General features: G+C 33.7%; 1 protein-coding gene across 8 annotated transcripts in view; it reads right to left on the bottom strand.

Annotated features, from left to right (window-relative positions):
* Positions 1–16781, bottom strand: part of HEATR5A (HEAT repeat containing 5A) — a 92572-nt gene that overhangs the window by 33999 nt on the left and 41792 nt on the right. For all 8 annotated transcript variants that reach the window (XR_009051235.1, XM_057720913.1, XM_057720917.1 and 5 more), the window contains 6 exons: positions 13048–13157; positions 8698–8861; positions 8290–8465; positions 4165–4270; positions 3885–4075; positions 2431–2590 (listed from right to left, as the gene is read on the bottom strand). Coding sequence is in view for 7 of the 8 variants with exons in the window: in XM_057720913.1 (XP_057576896.1) it covers positions 2431–2590; positions 3885–4075; positions 4165–4270; positions 8290–8465; positions 8698–8861; positions 13048–13157 (907 nt within the window). In the remaining variant the exon portion in view is untranslated. The remainder of the gene's footprint in view (positions 1–2430; positions 2591–3884; positions 4076–4164; positions 4271–8289; positions 8466–8697; positions 8862–13047; positions 13158–16781) is intronic.

The raw sequence follows: 16781 nt of genomic DNA, 5'->3' as shown, positions 1-16781 counted from the left end.
TTTGTTGAAACAGTCATGCTCATCTGTCTATATATTACTTATGGTTGCTTTCCTGCTATAATGGCAGAATTGAGCAGCTGACAGACTGTATAACATGTAAAGCCTAAATAATTTACTCTCTGGCCCTTTATAAAATAAGTTTGGCAACTCTGGTTCAAATAAGACTGGCCATACACTGATAACCACTGAAGCTGGATGATGGGTATAATAAGTTCCTTGTAGCATGTTCTCTACTTTTATGTATGTTTGAGCTTTTTATAACAAGAAGGATCTTAAAAAGTCCTCCCTTTGTGAAATCAACTGAGAAAGTTTTACCCCTCTTATCAACAGATGTATATGGAAAGCTTACAGCACTTTAAATGCTACAGAAATGAACTCCCATGAGGTGAGAGAGAGCAGCCATCAAGAAGTCAGACTGGATGCCACGGAGAGAACAATTTAAATTAATCAACAAAAGATATCCAATATAAAAGGATGTGTGTTCAGAACAGACTTCTTGAAGGGGAAGAGGAGAATATAATAAATAGAAGCAAAAAAGTATAGTATTAAAGGAACGAAGAAAGAAAGAGTGGAACACCTTATAAATCAACTCAAGTAACAGACGAAGTGAAAGAAAACATTAGTAATATGGCGACAAAGAATGAAAGCTACGTTGGATGTTGAAGTTTGACAAGAAGGTGGTTAAAGTGGATCTTAGAATACTAAAAAATGTGGGTTATCAGAAAGGAAGAGAAAGAAGAGCAATAGGAAAAACATGAAAAGCAGATATGAGAATGACGTGTGGGAGGAAAGTAGGAAGATCAGCTTAGGAGAAGACCAGTACTTTGGGTTAACAACAGAGTAAGTTTCTGGGTCAGTTGATGGGAACTTCAATGAGAAGATGATTTAAGAAGCAATAAGCAGTTTCCCCAGCTTTTCAGCAGGGAAGTGGCAAGATGAAAATCTTTCAAGGAAAACAATTTGGCTTCATATCTAGGGAGAGTTGAAAAGAAAAGAACCTAAAAATAAAGTGACCAAGTAGGAGGCTACTACAGTAATTAGGACACACAGGGGGGACAGAGATACAATAAGGGGATTAAAAGAGCAGGAAGAGTAACAATCATTCAAGATGTGCTTAAGATATCAGGAGAATGATGATTAACAGAAATGGGTAAGATGTATAATAATATGGTAAAGTGGTTAAGAACACGAGTTCAGAGTCCATGACTTATGTGCTTCACCTGACTCCATGATTTATTTTTGCTTGAAAAGGTGATGTAATGGTTTTATTTTAAAATTTCAATGTTTGTGATACACTTTGCCACTCTTTAAATTTATGATGAAAAATTTTAGACGTCAACTTAAAATGTTCGAGGGAGCACATGGTTTTGTAAATTCTCTCAGGTGGTTCATAAGCAAAAGTTTGAAGATAGTTTTTATTATATTTTTACACTCACATTTCCTAAGGCTGTTTTCACAAGTGCTAACTGGAGAATTAAGGTAGTTGTCTGAGATTAATTACTATTTCCTGATATCTCTTTTTGTGAGAACTCATTGCAGAAAAATAGTTTTATACCTGTGACTTATCTGGGTAATTGTCTCATTTCATAAGTATGTGGATATTTACATAGTTTTAATCTAAATTATCGATACAGGAAAGCAAAGCTCTCTTCTGGTGGCACAGGCTACATACAACCAGTGATCTTCATCCTTCCTTGTTTCTGTTACCCAATTCTCGTACATTTGTTGTATATCATTTCAGACAAAGAAGTTGGTAAATAAGGGAGAAATAAAACTTAGCGAATTGGGAGATTGGGATTGCCATATATACACTACTAATAAGAAAAAAAATACCAAATTGTACACTTTAAATATATGCAGTTTATTGTATGTCAATTATATCTCAATATAATTTCTTAAAAAAAAAAAAACGCTTAGCAATATAGGGAAATGTTATCTCTTTATCAAAATAATTCAAATGCATTTTCCCTCACATCAACACATTAAAAAATGTCAACACTGGGATTCCCTGGCATGATATATTAGCTTTTTTAGCTGCGAGCAAGTTACTTAGCTTTTATAAGCCACAGTGGTTTTTTCTGTATAATGGGAATACACATCCTAGATTACTGTGAGGATTAAATATTTTCATATGTTTAGAAGAATGTAATACAATGCATGGTACCTGTTAAGCTCTACAAAACAGGAGACATTATTTTAAGATGGAAGGGAGATCCATTTTCAGAAAATGATACTGAATTTGACTTTAGACGCTGAGTATGAAGTAAAGATAGTGAGAGTTGAATTTTAAAAATCCATCAAGGTTAACAATGGCTTTGATTTTGTTATGGAGCAAGAATTATCTTATAAATTAGTAATGGTCAATAAAAACAGAATCTGCATTATCTATAAACCAAGAATTTCAAGGAAGGTATCACATGAAGTACTTACCTGTACATCAGGAGAAGTGCTGTCCTGAGACAAAGTATAAAGGATTCCAACACAAGAATTCAAATGTTGAGAAGAACTTATTCCTCCTAAATACCTATATAGGGATCCCAAAGCCAATGAGTGTCCTGTTCTGGTAACCGCGTCCCTTGCTGATTTCAGTCTGATTATGGAAACAAAAATAAGTGACAATTACTGAAACAAAACCAATGCATGCACGCTGTCAAACTTTTTTTTATGAATAATTGCAAAATTTAGAAATATATTTACTGTTAACTGATAAAAAAATTCTAAAATAACCTGAAAGGTATCTTGAAAAGAAAAACATTTTAAATAATAATGTCTTTATTATTATTAATAATTATTTAAATATAAACACTTTCAATGTCTTTCAGAAATATACCACACTAAATTCATATGGCAGGCATCATTACTTTAAGTTGTATTTTAAAAACTCTCATTGCTGAGATACTCTAATTCCATATAAAGAGAGTTCCAACTCAAGAACTTTGATTTAAAAATTAAATACAGTAAGAGAATTTATTATTTATTAGGGGTTTTCTTATGAATTACACACTAGTTTAAGTGCTTTATATTTGGTCCTTTAATCTGCTCGACAATCTTAAGATTCATACTATTGATATTATCACTTCCTTTTAATAGATGAGGAAATCAAAATGACCTAGTCATTCTAGCCAAAGTGACTCTTACAAAGTAACCAACTATTAAATGGAAGAGTGGGGATTTCAATCAAGTTAGTAATCTGACATCAGACGTTGAGCTCATAACCAAATCAAGACACACATATTCAGTATATTAGCAGGTGAAAGTGCCACGTGCATTACTGCCACCAGTAATAATATAACTTTATATATGTATAACTAATATAACCATGAACTTTATTTGCAGTGTTATTTTTCATACTACTTTTGTATTTATTATCTCATTTACCTTAACACTCTTCATAGGCACGGTAGTATTAATAACCTTCTATTTGAAATAGAGGAAAAGTGGTTGAGAGGATTAAGTAACCTTCTCATGGTTACAAAGCTGGTTGAAATGAAAATACAGTTTATGTTTCCTGATTTGCAGCCTTTCTCCTTCCAGTAGATTGTTCTTACTACCTATCATCTATATTTTACATCATAAAACTCCATAAGCCTCTTACTCCCAGAGGCCACTGATGGCCTAGTACATCACTCATTATAGATAGTGATCTTTCTCATATGAAAACCAAAGCCAAAGAACTAGTAAAACTAAAGCCAATTTTATGTTCTAAGAGAAGCAGACCAAGGCAGGGGGTGGGGATGGGAGTTCTCCTTTATTTTAAAGTATACACAGTTCTTAATTTTTTAAAGTTAACTATCAGAATGAAGTTTCCTAAGTTCCAACAAACCAAAAAGCTATACCCAGTTTTGACACATAGCCCATGAGTATTCAATAAGAAATTCACTTACTTGTCAAAGCTAACTTGAGCTAATGCAGCAGTAAAAGCTCCATCATCAACCACTTGGGCTAATCTAGCCCATGCCTCTGCAGCTGCACATCTCAAGAGGGGGTTGGGACTTTCTAAGGCACCCATGACCAACGTGAGGACAGGTCTTCTCATTTCTTCTGGACCCAAATGTCCCTTAGAGCCAGCCACATACTGAAATATGTAAAAAACAACCCAAACTTAACATACATTAGGTAAAAAACAAAATCAAGCCAACGTGAATTTTTAAAAAACAGAATTACCTTCAAGAAACTAGAAACTGAAGAAACAACATGTAACTGAACTACTTGTTGACGAGCTCCTTTTGTATGCTTTATACTGTCCAAAAGCTGTTCTAATATAAGAAGCCTAAAATCAGAAACAAGATTTAAAGATAAAGTAAGTCAAAGGACAGTACTGAGTATCCACTACTAATTTGTTTTGTTGCATTTTGTTGAAACTACTAAAATGAGATAACTGTTGTCGAATGCGTTGAAGCATTTTAGGAAACGAAACTATATCACAACCAATGTGAAAATATTCCGATTATGTGTCATTATGACAGTGGGGGAGAAGCATTATTTTGTGAAAAAATAACAACAAATGTATCATTTAACATAGATTTACCTGGGCAAATTCAGCTATTTTGGCAACTATTTTCTAAGCAAAGAATACTTTAAAAGTCACTTGCATCAACATTTTATTCCTAATAACAGGACTTGTTGGATTCAAATACATTCCTTCATTTTAAAGGTAGCATTGACGTTAGCTAATGAGAAGCAGCACAGCCTTTTGAACCCCAACTATACCTTAAACAAGTACTTGGGATCATACTATATATAACACAGTTTTTACACTTGCTTTTTCTCGTTTAACATTACCTCTTTAGCACTTTTAAAATCATTTTTATTCTTTGATAATTTTCAGGAAGCCAAATTTTACTACACACATACTACAATTTATTCAACCATTCTCCTACTGGTAGAGAGCAAATTTCTTATTTTCACAATTCTAACTATGAGGAATATGCACATTACCTTTGGTCTGGGGTTGAATGTGTCCATAAGGTTTTAACGTAGCTTCTGTGAATTGTTTCTCATGTCCTTACAACACAGTGTTGAAAGTAAAGATATGTAACCATGAAATAAATCACCCCATTTTCTTCCCACCATTTCTTCCAATGTTTAAAAAACATTGCTTCAGAGCTCTGAACTTCCTTTCCCTCCTTCTCTCCCTTCAAATCAGGAGAACTGAAATAATGCTTAAGAATACTTTTTCCTTGTGGCAGGCATAAGCCTTATAATTTATCTTCACCTTTCTAGTATCTGGACGGGCATGTAGCTGGCAGTCAAATGTGCTTGCTGAACAATCATAAAAGACAGCTGCACTCAGTGAGTGAAAACAGGGCAGGACTGGCTGAAGATGGCACGAGGGTATACTTTTACTCAGCTCTAACGTACTTGCAATAATATCTCTGACCCCATAAATCTCTATCATTCTACTGAGGTCACAAGGCCCAAATACAGTTCTGCTCCAAATGACAATTCTTTTACCAAGACAGAATAGATATGGGTATTGTGCTTTAAAAAAACCCAGCTGTGGAAGAAGCTAAGTCAGAAAAAAAGGAAAGTGTGAAGTTACATGTGTAGGACTTGAGGAAAGCAACATACATAAAATCAAATCAGAGAATATAATAAACATGGTGGATCACTAAAAATTTGGGGAAAACCACAGTAACTCTAAGTAGTCTTTATTTAAATATTTATTTCCTTATTTCGAGGTTCTGTTCATCATTAAATTTGAAAAATTCAGAAAAGCACAGAAAGAAAAATAAAATTCACCCATAATCCCACCACCTAGAAAGAGCCACCACTAACATTTTGGCATCTTTGTTCTAGTCTCTCCCCCGCCCCATCCCACCCCAGGTATATGGATATCATTTTTAGAAAACTGGGATCACAGTGTATACACTTTGTTAATAACTCTTGTTTTATTTCCCTAAACATTAATCCCATTTTATTAACTACTGTACTGAAATAATTTTATTTACTTTTTCTCTTTTTCCTCTTGGACTCCTGTGCTATTGCTTTTTTCTTTTAACTGAAGTGTAGTTGATGTATAATATAAGTTACCGGTGTACAATATAGTGATTCACAATTTTAAAGCTTATATTCCATTTATAGTTATTTTAAAATATTGACTATATTTCCTGTGTTGTACGATATATCCCTGCAGCTTATTTTATACATCATAGTTGGTACCTTTTAATCCCCTGTATCGCCCCTCCCTCTCCCTCTCCCCACTGGTAACCACTAGTTTGTTCTCTTACATCTGTGAGTCTTATTTTTTGTTATAGTCACTAGTTTGTTGTATTTTTTAGAGTCTACGTGTACTGAAATAATTTTAAACAGCTATCAGTATTATACAGTCTGACGTCCCAGAACAATGTTTCCTAACTGTGTTTCTCTGTGGTGCTCTGAGGGCACCCACTGGGGGCTGCTGATGGTTGCTGAATCTGGGCTCCTGCCAGACCACTTGCTTTACAATTCTCCAAACCACTGCCTACTATTTTCATTCCATTAGAACCCAAATAGAATGTTTTGCTTTTACCAGGATTCGACTTTTTTTTATCAAAACATACAAAACCTCTCCTCCCTTAAATATTCAATCTATGTATCATATTCATTCAGGTAGGATAAAAAGAAATTTGGCACATTTTAAAGTTTATTAAACTTTAAACAACAGAAATAAGAAACCATCTCCTTGAAACTGTAATTGGAATTGGGTAGTAAATCTGGGGGGAAAAAAAAGAGAAAACCAAAAAAACCTACCTTCTTCAGGAGAATAATAAAATCTATTTTTTAAAAGGAAAGCTTATAAGAAGTATACTTTTCTTTTTCACTTCTTATCTGAGATCTATGAAAAAGTTTTAGTGGAGTTATTTAAAATGACAATTTAAGTCATGCTTAATTTAAATCTTTTGCCCACAAGGTTACCCATGTCTCATCTACTGCAGTGATTGCTATATTAATCGAAATTAATTATTTTAAATTCATTGTATGCACTATATAATAGTGCAGTTACAGAGCAGTACAAATCTCATCCTCCTCATCAATTCTTCTTTGAAAATTCCAGTCCTGTGATTTTCTTCTCATCTTTTAGTGCTATAGCATTCATTTATAATTTAGTCATATATTATCTTAAATATAACCAAAACTGTATAGTTACAATATATACAATGAACTATAGGCTATAAACAAATTTCAAATCATCTTTTGAAATTAATCTCAAAATATGTGTATACCCTATAATACTGAGTAAATACTATCAATACTATCGTTTTAAATAAAGACATGAAGCTATTAAAAAATCAACATAAATGTTACTCACTTTTCTTCTCTTTTTTTTAAATTTCATTTTTCTATCCACTGAAAGTAAACTATCCAAAAGCCTGTTTCAGAAATGTGTTGCTGACAAGACTCAAATATTTTTGTGAGTCTTCATCAAAGAGACCAAGGTAAATTCCTTACCTGATTGGTATTCTCTAGAAGATAACTGATAAAATGATATAAAAACTATGATCTAGTCAAATGCATTGTTGCTGGTCTAGCATGAGAGACAGATGAATGTGAATGAATGTGAATGAATGAATGTGAATGAATGAGGATAGTTAATAATTTACAAACTGTTAGCCAGCACAGCCTATGGGAGAGATTCACTTCACATAAAGTATCTCAGATAGAAACAGAATTTCCTGAATACTAGACATGATAAGTGTTTTTTGACCCCCAAGAAAGTTACTATCCAGTTATTAAGAAACTCATTCTCAATGACAAATTATTAGAAGCCTCTGATTTTTAAAAACCAAACTTCATTTTGAGTGAAATGAATCCACCAAATTGAAGACTAACCTGTTTTAATCTAATTTTTGAAATCCACTAAACTGAAGACTAATCCGTGGGCCTACAATGGCTTGATAAAGCCTCCAAGGTAAGAAGGCCTACAAGACCTTGTGTAAGCAAAAAAACCAGTGTTTTACTTCGTAACAATAGCTCATAAATCACTGTTCTTGTGTCACTGAGTTTTTTATTTGTATTTTCAGCTAGATGAGAAGCTAATGTGGGAAAAGCACTGCATCCACAATAGTGCCTAGTAGTTTTCAGTTTGATCTAATCTAACTTAATTACTTCTTATTAAAAATTAGCTGGGTGAATAAACAAGAGCCTTTAATCTTACCTCCACTTGTCATTTATAAGAAATCTTTTATACTAATGAGAACTTTTGACAACATCCTTCTTATCCATCGGTCCTCTATTATGCATTCATTCAATCAATCACCAATCCTGAAATGTTATTTCAGGATAAATGAACTAATGAAGATGGTTTACCTTTGAGCTTCTCCCACATGAGCACATACAACTCCAAAGAGCTTGACTGCAGAGCTAATAACTGATAGTGTTGGAGGTAAAGGCTTAGGCACTGAATCTCCCTCTACATCTTTCTCGTAAATAGAGTAAGGGTCATACTCGAGACTTCCACAAGCAATACCATTACCAAGCAGGAGCTAAAAGAAAAAAACCAAAATTACATATAAGGTTTTAAAACCACTGTTCAGGACTTCCCTGGTGGTCCCGTGGCTGGGACTCCACACTCTCACTTCAGGGGGCGAGCGTTTGTTCTCTGGTCAGGGAACTAGGATCCCACATGACACAAGGCGCAGGCAAAAAATAAAAATAAAAATAAAACCACTGCTCACAGACTGAATCAACCCAAGAGTTAGTGAAAAATGACCATACCTGTTCTTCAATAAATCTATGGTCAGTCTCTTGTAGCAAAGGACTTAATATTAGAAGATCATCCTGATGACAGAGAGGTGGAAGTAAAAATGTGGATGCTGCCACCTGTATATCAGGGGCAGTCAGGTCAGCAGCCAGCTCTCTGAGGATAGCACAGAGGTTTCCTGTGGAGTCAGAGAAAAAGAGCAATTAGCAGTTTAGTAATAGCAGTTAACTGGTCTGAGAATGTGGTTAAAAAAAACCCAGGTTGAACTTTAATCTACGTATCAGCTAACTTTAATCTATCACAGCCAAAGACTATGTATGTATACATACACGCATACTTTTAGATGAAATGACGTAAAGCATAAAAACAGAATGAAAAAAGAGGAATAGATATAAAGGCAGACAAAGCAAGCATAACAGTATGACACACTAACTCCTCACCACCCCAGCACATGACTGTCACTCATTCTAGCCAGCTGGATTAACCTCGTTCACCTATACCCCCAATCTACTTTCTCACCACTTCCCATATTATTTTGAAGCAATCCCTGGAATGCATATCATTTCACCTATAAATATTTCATCGGGTATCAGTAGAGTTAAGGACACTTTAAACAATCTCATCATAATTTCATGTTTTAAAAATCACTAGGGACTTCCTAGGTGGCACAGTGGTTAAGAATCCACCTGCCAAGGCAGGGGACACGGGTTCAATCCCCGGTCTGGGAAGATCCCACATGCTGAGGAGCAGCTAAGCCCATGGGCCACAACTACTGAAGCCCACGTGCTCTAGGGCCCGTGTGCCACAACTACTGAGCCTGTATGCTGCAACTACTGAAATCTGCACACCTAGAGCCCGTGCTCCACCACAAGAGAAGCCACTGCAATGAGAAGCCTGTGCACCACAACAAAGAGTAGCCCCTGCTTATTGCCACTTGAGAAAGCCCTCTTTCAGCAATGAAGACCCAATGCAGCCAAAAAAAAAAAGAACGAAATGAAGACTTGAGTGAGTCTACTTATTAGAAGTGATAGGAAGGGCTCACCTGCCATTATTTTCTGTATTATTATTAGTAGTGGTAAGAGTATTGACAACAAATATTTATTGAGGATATAACATGTGTCAGAAAATGTCCTAGAAGTTTTACATATAGTTTTCATAACCACCTCATGAGGTCCAGTTAGCACTGTTATTTTATAGGTGAGGAAACAAAAACAGAGGGTTTGTTAATTGTCCAAGGGCACACAGCACGTACATGGCAGTTAGACTGAAACAAAGACAGTCCAGCCTTCAGAACTTGAGCTTTTAACTATCATGCTCAATCATTCATTCATTCAAACTGTGTTTAGGATGCTGTGTTTAATAAAATATACAAAGATGTTATTATATATAATCCTCCCTTCAAGAAGATATAAGATACAGGAAACACGTTAACTATAAAATGAAGGTAGCAAGTACTCACTTTCATAGAGGATGAAAACAGAAGTACTGCTATGTTTATAGAAAGGAGAGATTACACACTGGAACTGGGGACCGTGGACAGGGATCAATAAAAACTTAACGAAGCAAACCAGAGTTGCTTAAAGGAATGTCTGTTAGTTTAATTACCAGTAATACGATACTCAGAAAAATAGTTTTGTTGGTAGTACGATATGCAAGGTATGTATGGTACTACAGCCAAATGTGAAAACAGTGGTAAATCTCCATATCTCATTTAAAGTGGCTGCTGGCCTAACTGTCCCTGAACAAAGTGCTTAAAGATGATTCAATTTTAAAATGCAAATATGCTTTGTTGTAGGAATACATCACTTTCTGATGTTAATGAGGAGTAATTTTCAGTGTAGAGAAATCAAAATACTTGAAGAAGATCTGTAACAAAACTAAGATAGGAAATAAAAATTAAGAACCCAACTTTTACTTCATAAGCTTCAGAAAATTAAGCAACTATTATGACAAAAGTCTGCTTTTGCTGGACAACCATGATGAAGCGTTATATAAATTCCCCCCCTTTCCCCTGGCTGCACCAGGTGGCTCTCAGGATCTCAGTTCCCTGATCAGGAATCAAACCCGGGCCACTGCAGTAAAAGCCCAGAATCCTAATCACTAAGCCACCAGGGAACTCCTCAAAAGTTACACAAATTCTTAAATACATCCCATGTAACAAATGCAATTTCTTACTATGTCTTGTAAGCTTACTTTTTGATCTCACTGTAGTAACTGATAACATCAAAACTAAACTGTCTTGTTACTTAGCATTATTTTCTAAGCTAACGAGATGTATAACATTAACAACTACTATTCATTTTGTGTTAGATTTAGAAATTGCTATGTTATTATTATACTATGAGCTAAGTTATTTAAAACATCAGTTGATAGTTCTGATTGTTATGCGCCCATACCCATTATATGAATCTATTAAATAGAATATCATTAAAAAAAATCAAAAGTCCTTAAGGAAAAAAATTCCTTAATTCTATTTCCATAGTTGTAGGTATGGAAAAAAGACATATAAAATGGCAAATTGTTATTTTTGGCTGAAACATAAAATACATCCATATTTTCATTTTTCTATAAACCAGCTTCTTCTTTAATTCATGTTAGAAAAACAGATACACTTGAAAAAGACAAAGAGGGTAAACGTAGATTTTCTTTTTTTCAAAAAGTTCATAGTAATTCCTGACTCTGTCTCCCAGTGAACACACTGGAACTGATTTCAAATCTATACACTAGTATATCCATTCTTCCTTTAAGACTTCTGATTGCATTCCCAAACTCCAATTCTGAGAAGATAGTACAAGATTTTGTAGACTTATAGTATCATTTATCAGAAGATACACTGTGGATTTTAAGTTGATATTCTAATATTCCTATATGTTTAATGAAGACTTCAAAAATTCAATTTTTTATCTGCAATTTGAAAATAAACTTCAAAATATGACAGTAAAAACTGATGTAAAAGTCTGAAGGGACTTACTTTTGCCAGAACCTAACAGTTATCTAAGCTATGGAACACAGAAATTAAGCCTTTTATTAGGTTTCTAGCAGGTTAACTTTTATATTGAGATATAGCATAGAATGAGACAGACCTATCACTAAGCTTTGACTATTAAGTCTCTACGAGGTTACTCATAAAAGGTTAGGCAGCACAGCATGAAGCAGATCTATGTTTTAACCTTGATTCCACTATTTACTGGATATATAAACTTGCACTGGTTTTTGTAACCTCTCTGTGCTTTTATCTGTCAAATGAGGAAAATATAACTAGCTCACTGTATTATCTTAAGATAAATGAAACAATATATACAGTTTCTAGTATAGCACCTGGCATACAGAAATGATTTTTTTGATATAGTTTCTGAGAAATGGCAGTGTATCCACTTTTTTTCCAGAGAAGTAAATACAAAATTCTTATTTTATATCAAACATTTTGCTAGGTCATTTGTGAACCAGAAAGAGAGGTGGTAGGAACAGTACCACTCACATAATGATAAAGGCCAAGACAGAAGTTATAAGTTAGTATTAATATTTTGAACTACTGTGGTATATATTATATTGTGTTTATTGGCAGAATAAAGATATAAAACAATAAATGCAGTATTTTTACAAGAAGTAGATTTGAGAAAACAATCAACTTAATATGGTTGGTTGAAAACTATAAATATTAAAAAAAAAAAAACACAGATGCTCCCATAAGGGGCCATTTTCAACTTTTACCTCTTAAAACAAGCATCTTAAGTTATTCAGTAGTAGTAGCAACATATTTTCTTAAAACTGTATCTTAAATTTACAAGAAAGGTTTTAGAACTAATTGTAAAATAGAGGCAAGTTTATTTTACAAAATGCAGTATTCTAGTATTCCAAAGCCATCTTGAGCCTAATAAAAGCAAAACCTATATAATAAGCTTTATAAAATCAATTATACCTTGGTATAAATATAATCATTTAAGATTAAACCTCTATCTGGGCAGAGTTAAGAATGGAATAGTGGAAGGGAATGTGTACAATAGATAATAACTCTAGACGGAAACCAGGAATGGCCAAATTTCTAATAGATTTGCATTATATATTCTGTAGAAAACTCTGGAGTTGAATCAAGACCGATCTTTGTGACTCATTCTCTCCTACACAGTGGAACTGGGGATTTCTCCTCAGAAGAAAGAAGATAGCAAGAAATGAAGAAGTAGGTTTTTTTTTTTAATGTATCTTATTTATTATAAAATGGTGAACACATGGGTTAAGACTGAACTCCCTAAACCTCCTAGAAACAAAGCATTAAATAACTGCCACATAATTCATTTGTTCAGGTATTACTTTCCAGGCACTGTAATAGCCACAAACAGTAAAACATTTCGGTGTAAGGTACATACCTTCATAGGTTTCAGGAGGTAATAAAATCAACAATTCATAAAGCCTTTGTCTATAAACTACTGATGGTGTTTTCAAAGGACTTCCATATGTTTTTAGTATTGAAGAAAGCCTTAAAGTAAAACAAATATATATATCTTAAGTGTGTAAGTTATATAACAATGTATAAATACTCAGCATGTCAACATATAGAGATAAAATAGCTATATATAATTAGTAAACATTAGTGCTACTTTTATTATTTTTTATAATGTGTGACTTTAAAAGAATTGTAAGTGTCACACATGAAAACTATTTTGCTATCTTTTCTATCATACTTCATAAAACTATATATTCAGCTAAGATTTCTAAGCCTGTATTTTGTCTAGAAGCTGAAACTCTTACTAAACCCCAAAATTTACAATGCTACATTTGTGAAAACTAAAGTCTATTATGTAGAAAAGGAATAGGCCAAAGAAACAAACGTAAGATACAAATACCTAGAGAAAAATCCAAGTGTTTGTTAGAAACTTGATCTGGAATGTGATCATCAAATAAAAATGAATCATCAAAATACACAAAACCATAAAACAAATTCACTTTTAATAAAGGACAAGCTGAGCCAATGTTTCCCCAGAAGTTCTAATCATAAAATCTCTTATCCCCTCCTCTCTTCACGCTCTTCTTTTACTTTCACGCACTCTTTTTTATCTTCTATTCATTCTCACTACTGGTATTAAGACATCATTTTACTGATGTTCACTCATCTAACAAATGTTTATTAAAGGACTACTAGTCTTTGCCAAAGAAGGTACCATGCTATCAAATGGAGTAGAGTTTTCATCTCCTGGAGCACTACAGAAATTCAATGGAATTACTTTTGCTGTGCCACTGGAATAAATCCACGATGCTGTCACAGCATGAGGTTTCCAGGTACTCTAAGAGATTCTGGCAATGTTTATTCATTTGTATCTTTTAGAAAAATACCACTTGCTATTTCTCATTTCTAGATGAAAAGAGAGTTATCTTCAACTTGTCATTTTATTACAAAAGAAAAAGTTGGTTCCATTTTTTACCTTTCAGCTTAGTAAACAACTTAACATTTATAAAACGTGGGTTAAATTTTTTAGTTATGAAAGTTAAGAATAAATCCATTGTACTTTTGTATTTTTCTAAAACAAGATGGGAGAATTACACCTGACATATGAAAACTATTTAAATCATACTGACAAGATGCTAAGAAATTACAAATTATATTCTTAAAAATCCTGCAACATTAATTTAAATACAAGAAAATTTAGTACAGACGGTTGTGTGTGTGTGTGTTTAAAGCAAATAAGATGAATACAACAAAATAAGAACTTAGGAAAGCATTCCTAGGTGTTTCTGCTTCTATAAGTAGGGCAGATTAGGGTCTCTGAAGGGCCTTCCTCTATAAATACACTGAGATGCTGGATAAAAGAAAATCTGCATTGCTAGACTTGAAGAAAGGGACTTTTTCAAGGCCAACCCCCCACCCCCAAACAAACAAACATAAAATGCATGAAACAAAACATGAGCTAAAATCAGAGTGAGAACACCAACACCAATATCAACACAAGAACCTGCAAGTGAGCTTGTGCCCTTGGCAAGGTAGGGTTGATAAATGGCATCTCTTGAAGGTAGTTTAAATGGTCCCAGGTCCTGGCAGAGGCAAAGGCACACTGAATTAAACCCCACTGAAGAAAGAATCAGTGAACTGGAAGGGACAGTGGAAGAAATCACCCAGAAAGCAGAAGAAATAAAAGGAAAGGAAAAAAAAACTAGAAAAGATTAAGAGACATGAAAGACAATACAAAAAGATTGAAAATTTGTCCAATCACAGCCCCAGAAGGAAAGTTTAACAAGAATGGAAAACAGGCAATATTTGAAGAAATAACAGCCGCTTGTCCAGAACTCCTGAAAGACATGAATCTAACAAAATATATACCACGTTGGATAAAGAAATTCACAAATTGCCCGTTTAAAGCAGAAACTGTGAAATTCAATTTTTTAAAACTCCAATTACATGCAGTTTATGAGATACACCTAAAAACACAGTGACATGGAAAAAGACATACCACACGTACCATAAACATTAGACTTTAATCAAAAAGTATTATTAAGGACAAAGAGAGTTACTGGATAATGATAAAAGATTCAACTCATCAGGAAGATATAATTGCTTTCTCAAAATATGAAAAAGGAAAAATAAAACTTTGGAGAAAAACCGATAAACCCAGCGTCACAGTGGAGGAGTTAGCACATAACTCTCAATTACTGACAGGTTAAACAGAGAAAAGATTAGTGAAAACAGATTGAACAATGTGACTGAAAGAACCACATTTGTCACAGAACAAGTCTCAAAAAATTTAAAAGGACAGGTAACATACAGATCATATTCACTAAGTACAATGCAATTACGTTAACAATCAGTAACAAAACTATATGCTAAAAACTGTTCCATACACTTAGAAACTTAAAAACATACTTCCAAACAACTTCAAAGAAATTATAATGAAATTTAAAAATACACAAAACTGAAAAAATGGAAATAATACATTTCAATACTTTTAGGATTTAGCAACTGGACCCTTTGGGAAATTTATGGCCTTAGCTTATATTAAGACAAAAGAAATTCAATGAGCTAATAAGCATTCAAATTAAGGTGTCAGAAAAAGAGAAAGGTTTTAAGAAAACAAAAGTAATAATGAATAATAATTACAGAAATACAAAACAAGTTCAACATAAGCAAAGTTATTCTTTGTATAGATTAATAAAATAGATAAACCTCTCATGAGATGGATCAGGAAAAACAAAAGAGAAGGCATAATGAAAACTCACCAGGAATGGATGAAGGGACATTATAGATATAGCAGAGATTAAGAAGAAATAAGAGAACACTAAGAACAAACTTCATGCCAAAAAACGTGAAGATGAAGATGCAATGGGAAAATTCCTGGAAAAAATCTAACAAACAAGCAAAACGAACCCTCAAACTAGACCTCAAATAGATAAAGCAATTAAGGAAATGAAATATGTAGTTTAAGAAAAAAATTCCCATAAAGAAAACAGCAGGTCCAGACCATTTTACAGACAGCTGGTTTCATACGACACATCATTCCAGTCTTCTAAAAGCTCCTACACAGAACCTGATGAAACATTCGCCTATCTCATTATATGAGGCTAGTGTAAGTTTGGTGAAAACTTGAGGAGGGCAGCCAAGAAAGAAAATTATAGGGCAGTCGCACTGATAAATATATGTGGAGAAACCCAAATATAAGCAAACCAAATCCAGATGTTTATAAAAAAAAAAGATAATTATTTTCAAGCTCCATTTATCCCGAGAATGTAAACAAGGGAAAAATTAGTCAATACAATTTTTTACATTAAAGTTATCATACTAAACCACTTTATAAAAAAATCAAAACTCATTCACGATAAAAAACCAAACCAAACAACAAAAAATCAAACTAAAACAAAATGTAGATAACTAAGAAGGGGTTACTTTCTTAATCTGATAAAGAATATCTACCAAAAACCCTGTAGCAAACATCATTCTTATTTGTGAAACATGAGAAGCATTCCCTTTAACAAGCCACGTCTATTCAAAGTGGTAGTCATCTAGTTAGCATGTAAGGGGAGGGAGAGAATACAAATGAATATATGAATAAATATCATAAAGGGAGAAATCCTAAAGAATCTACAAAGAAATGCCTCCTATAGGAAAATTTAGCAA

Source organism: Hippopotamus amphibius, chromosome 2, assembly GCF_030028045.1.
Source record: "Hippopotamus amphibius kiboko isolate mHipAmp2 chromosome 2, mHipAmp2.hap2, whole genome shotgun sequence".
Classification (NCBI taxonomy): Eukaryota; Metazoa; Chordata; class Mammalia; order Artiodactyla; family Hippopotamidae; genus Hippopotamus; species Hippopotamus amphibius.
This window is presented reverse-complemented; position numbering and strand designations above follow the sequence as displayed.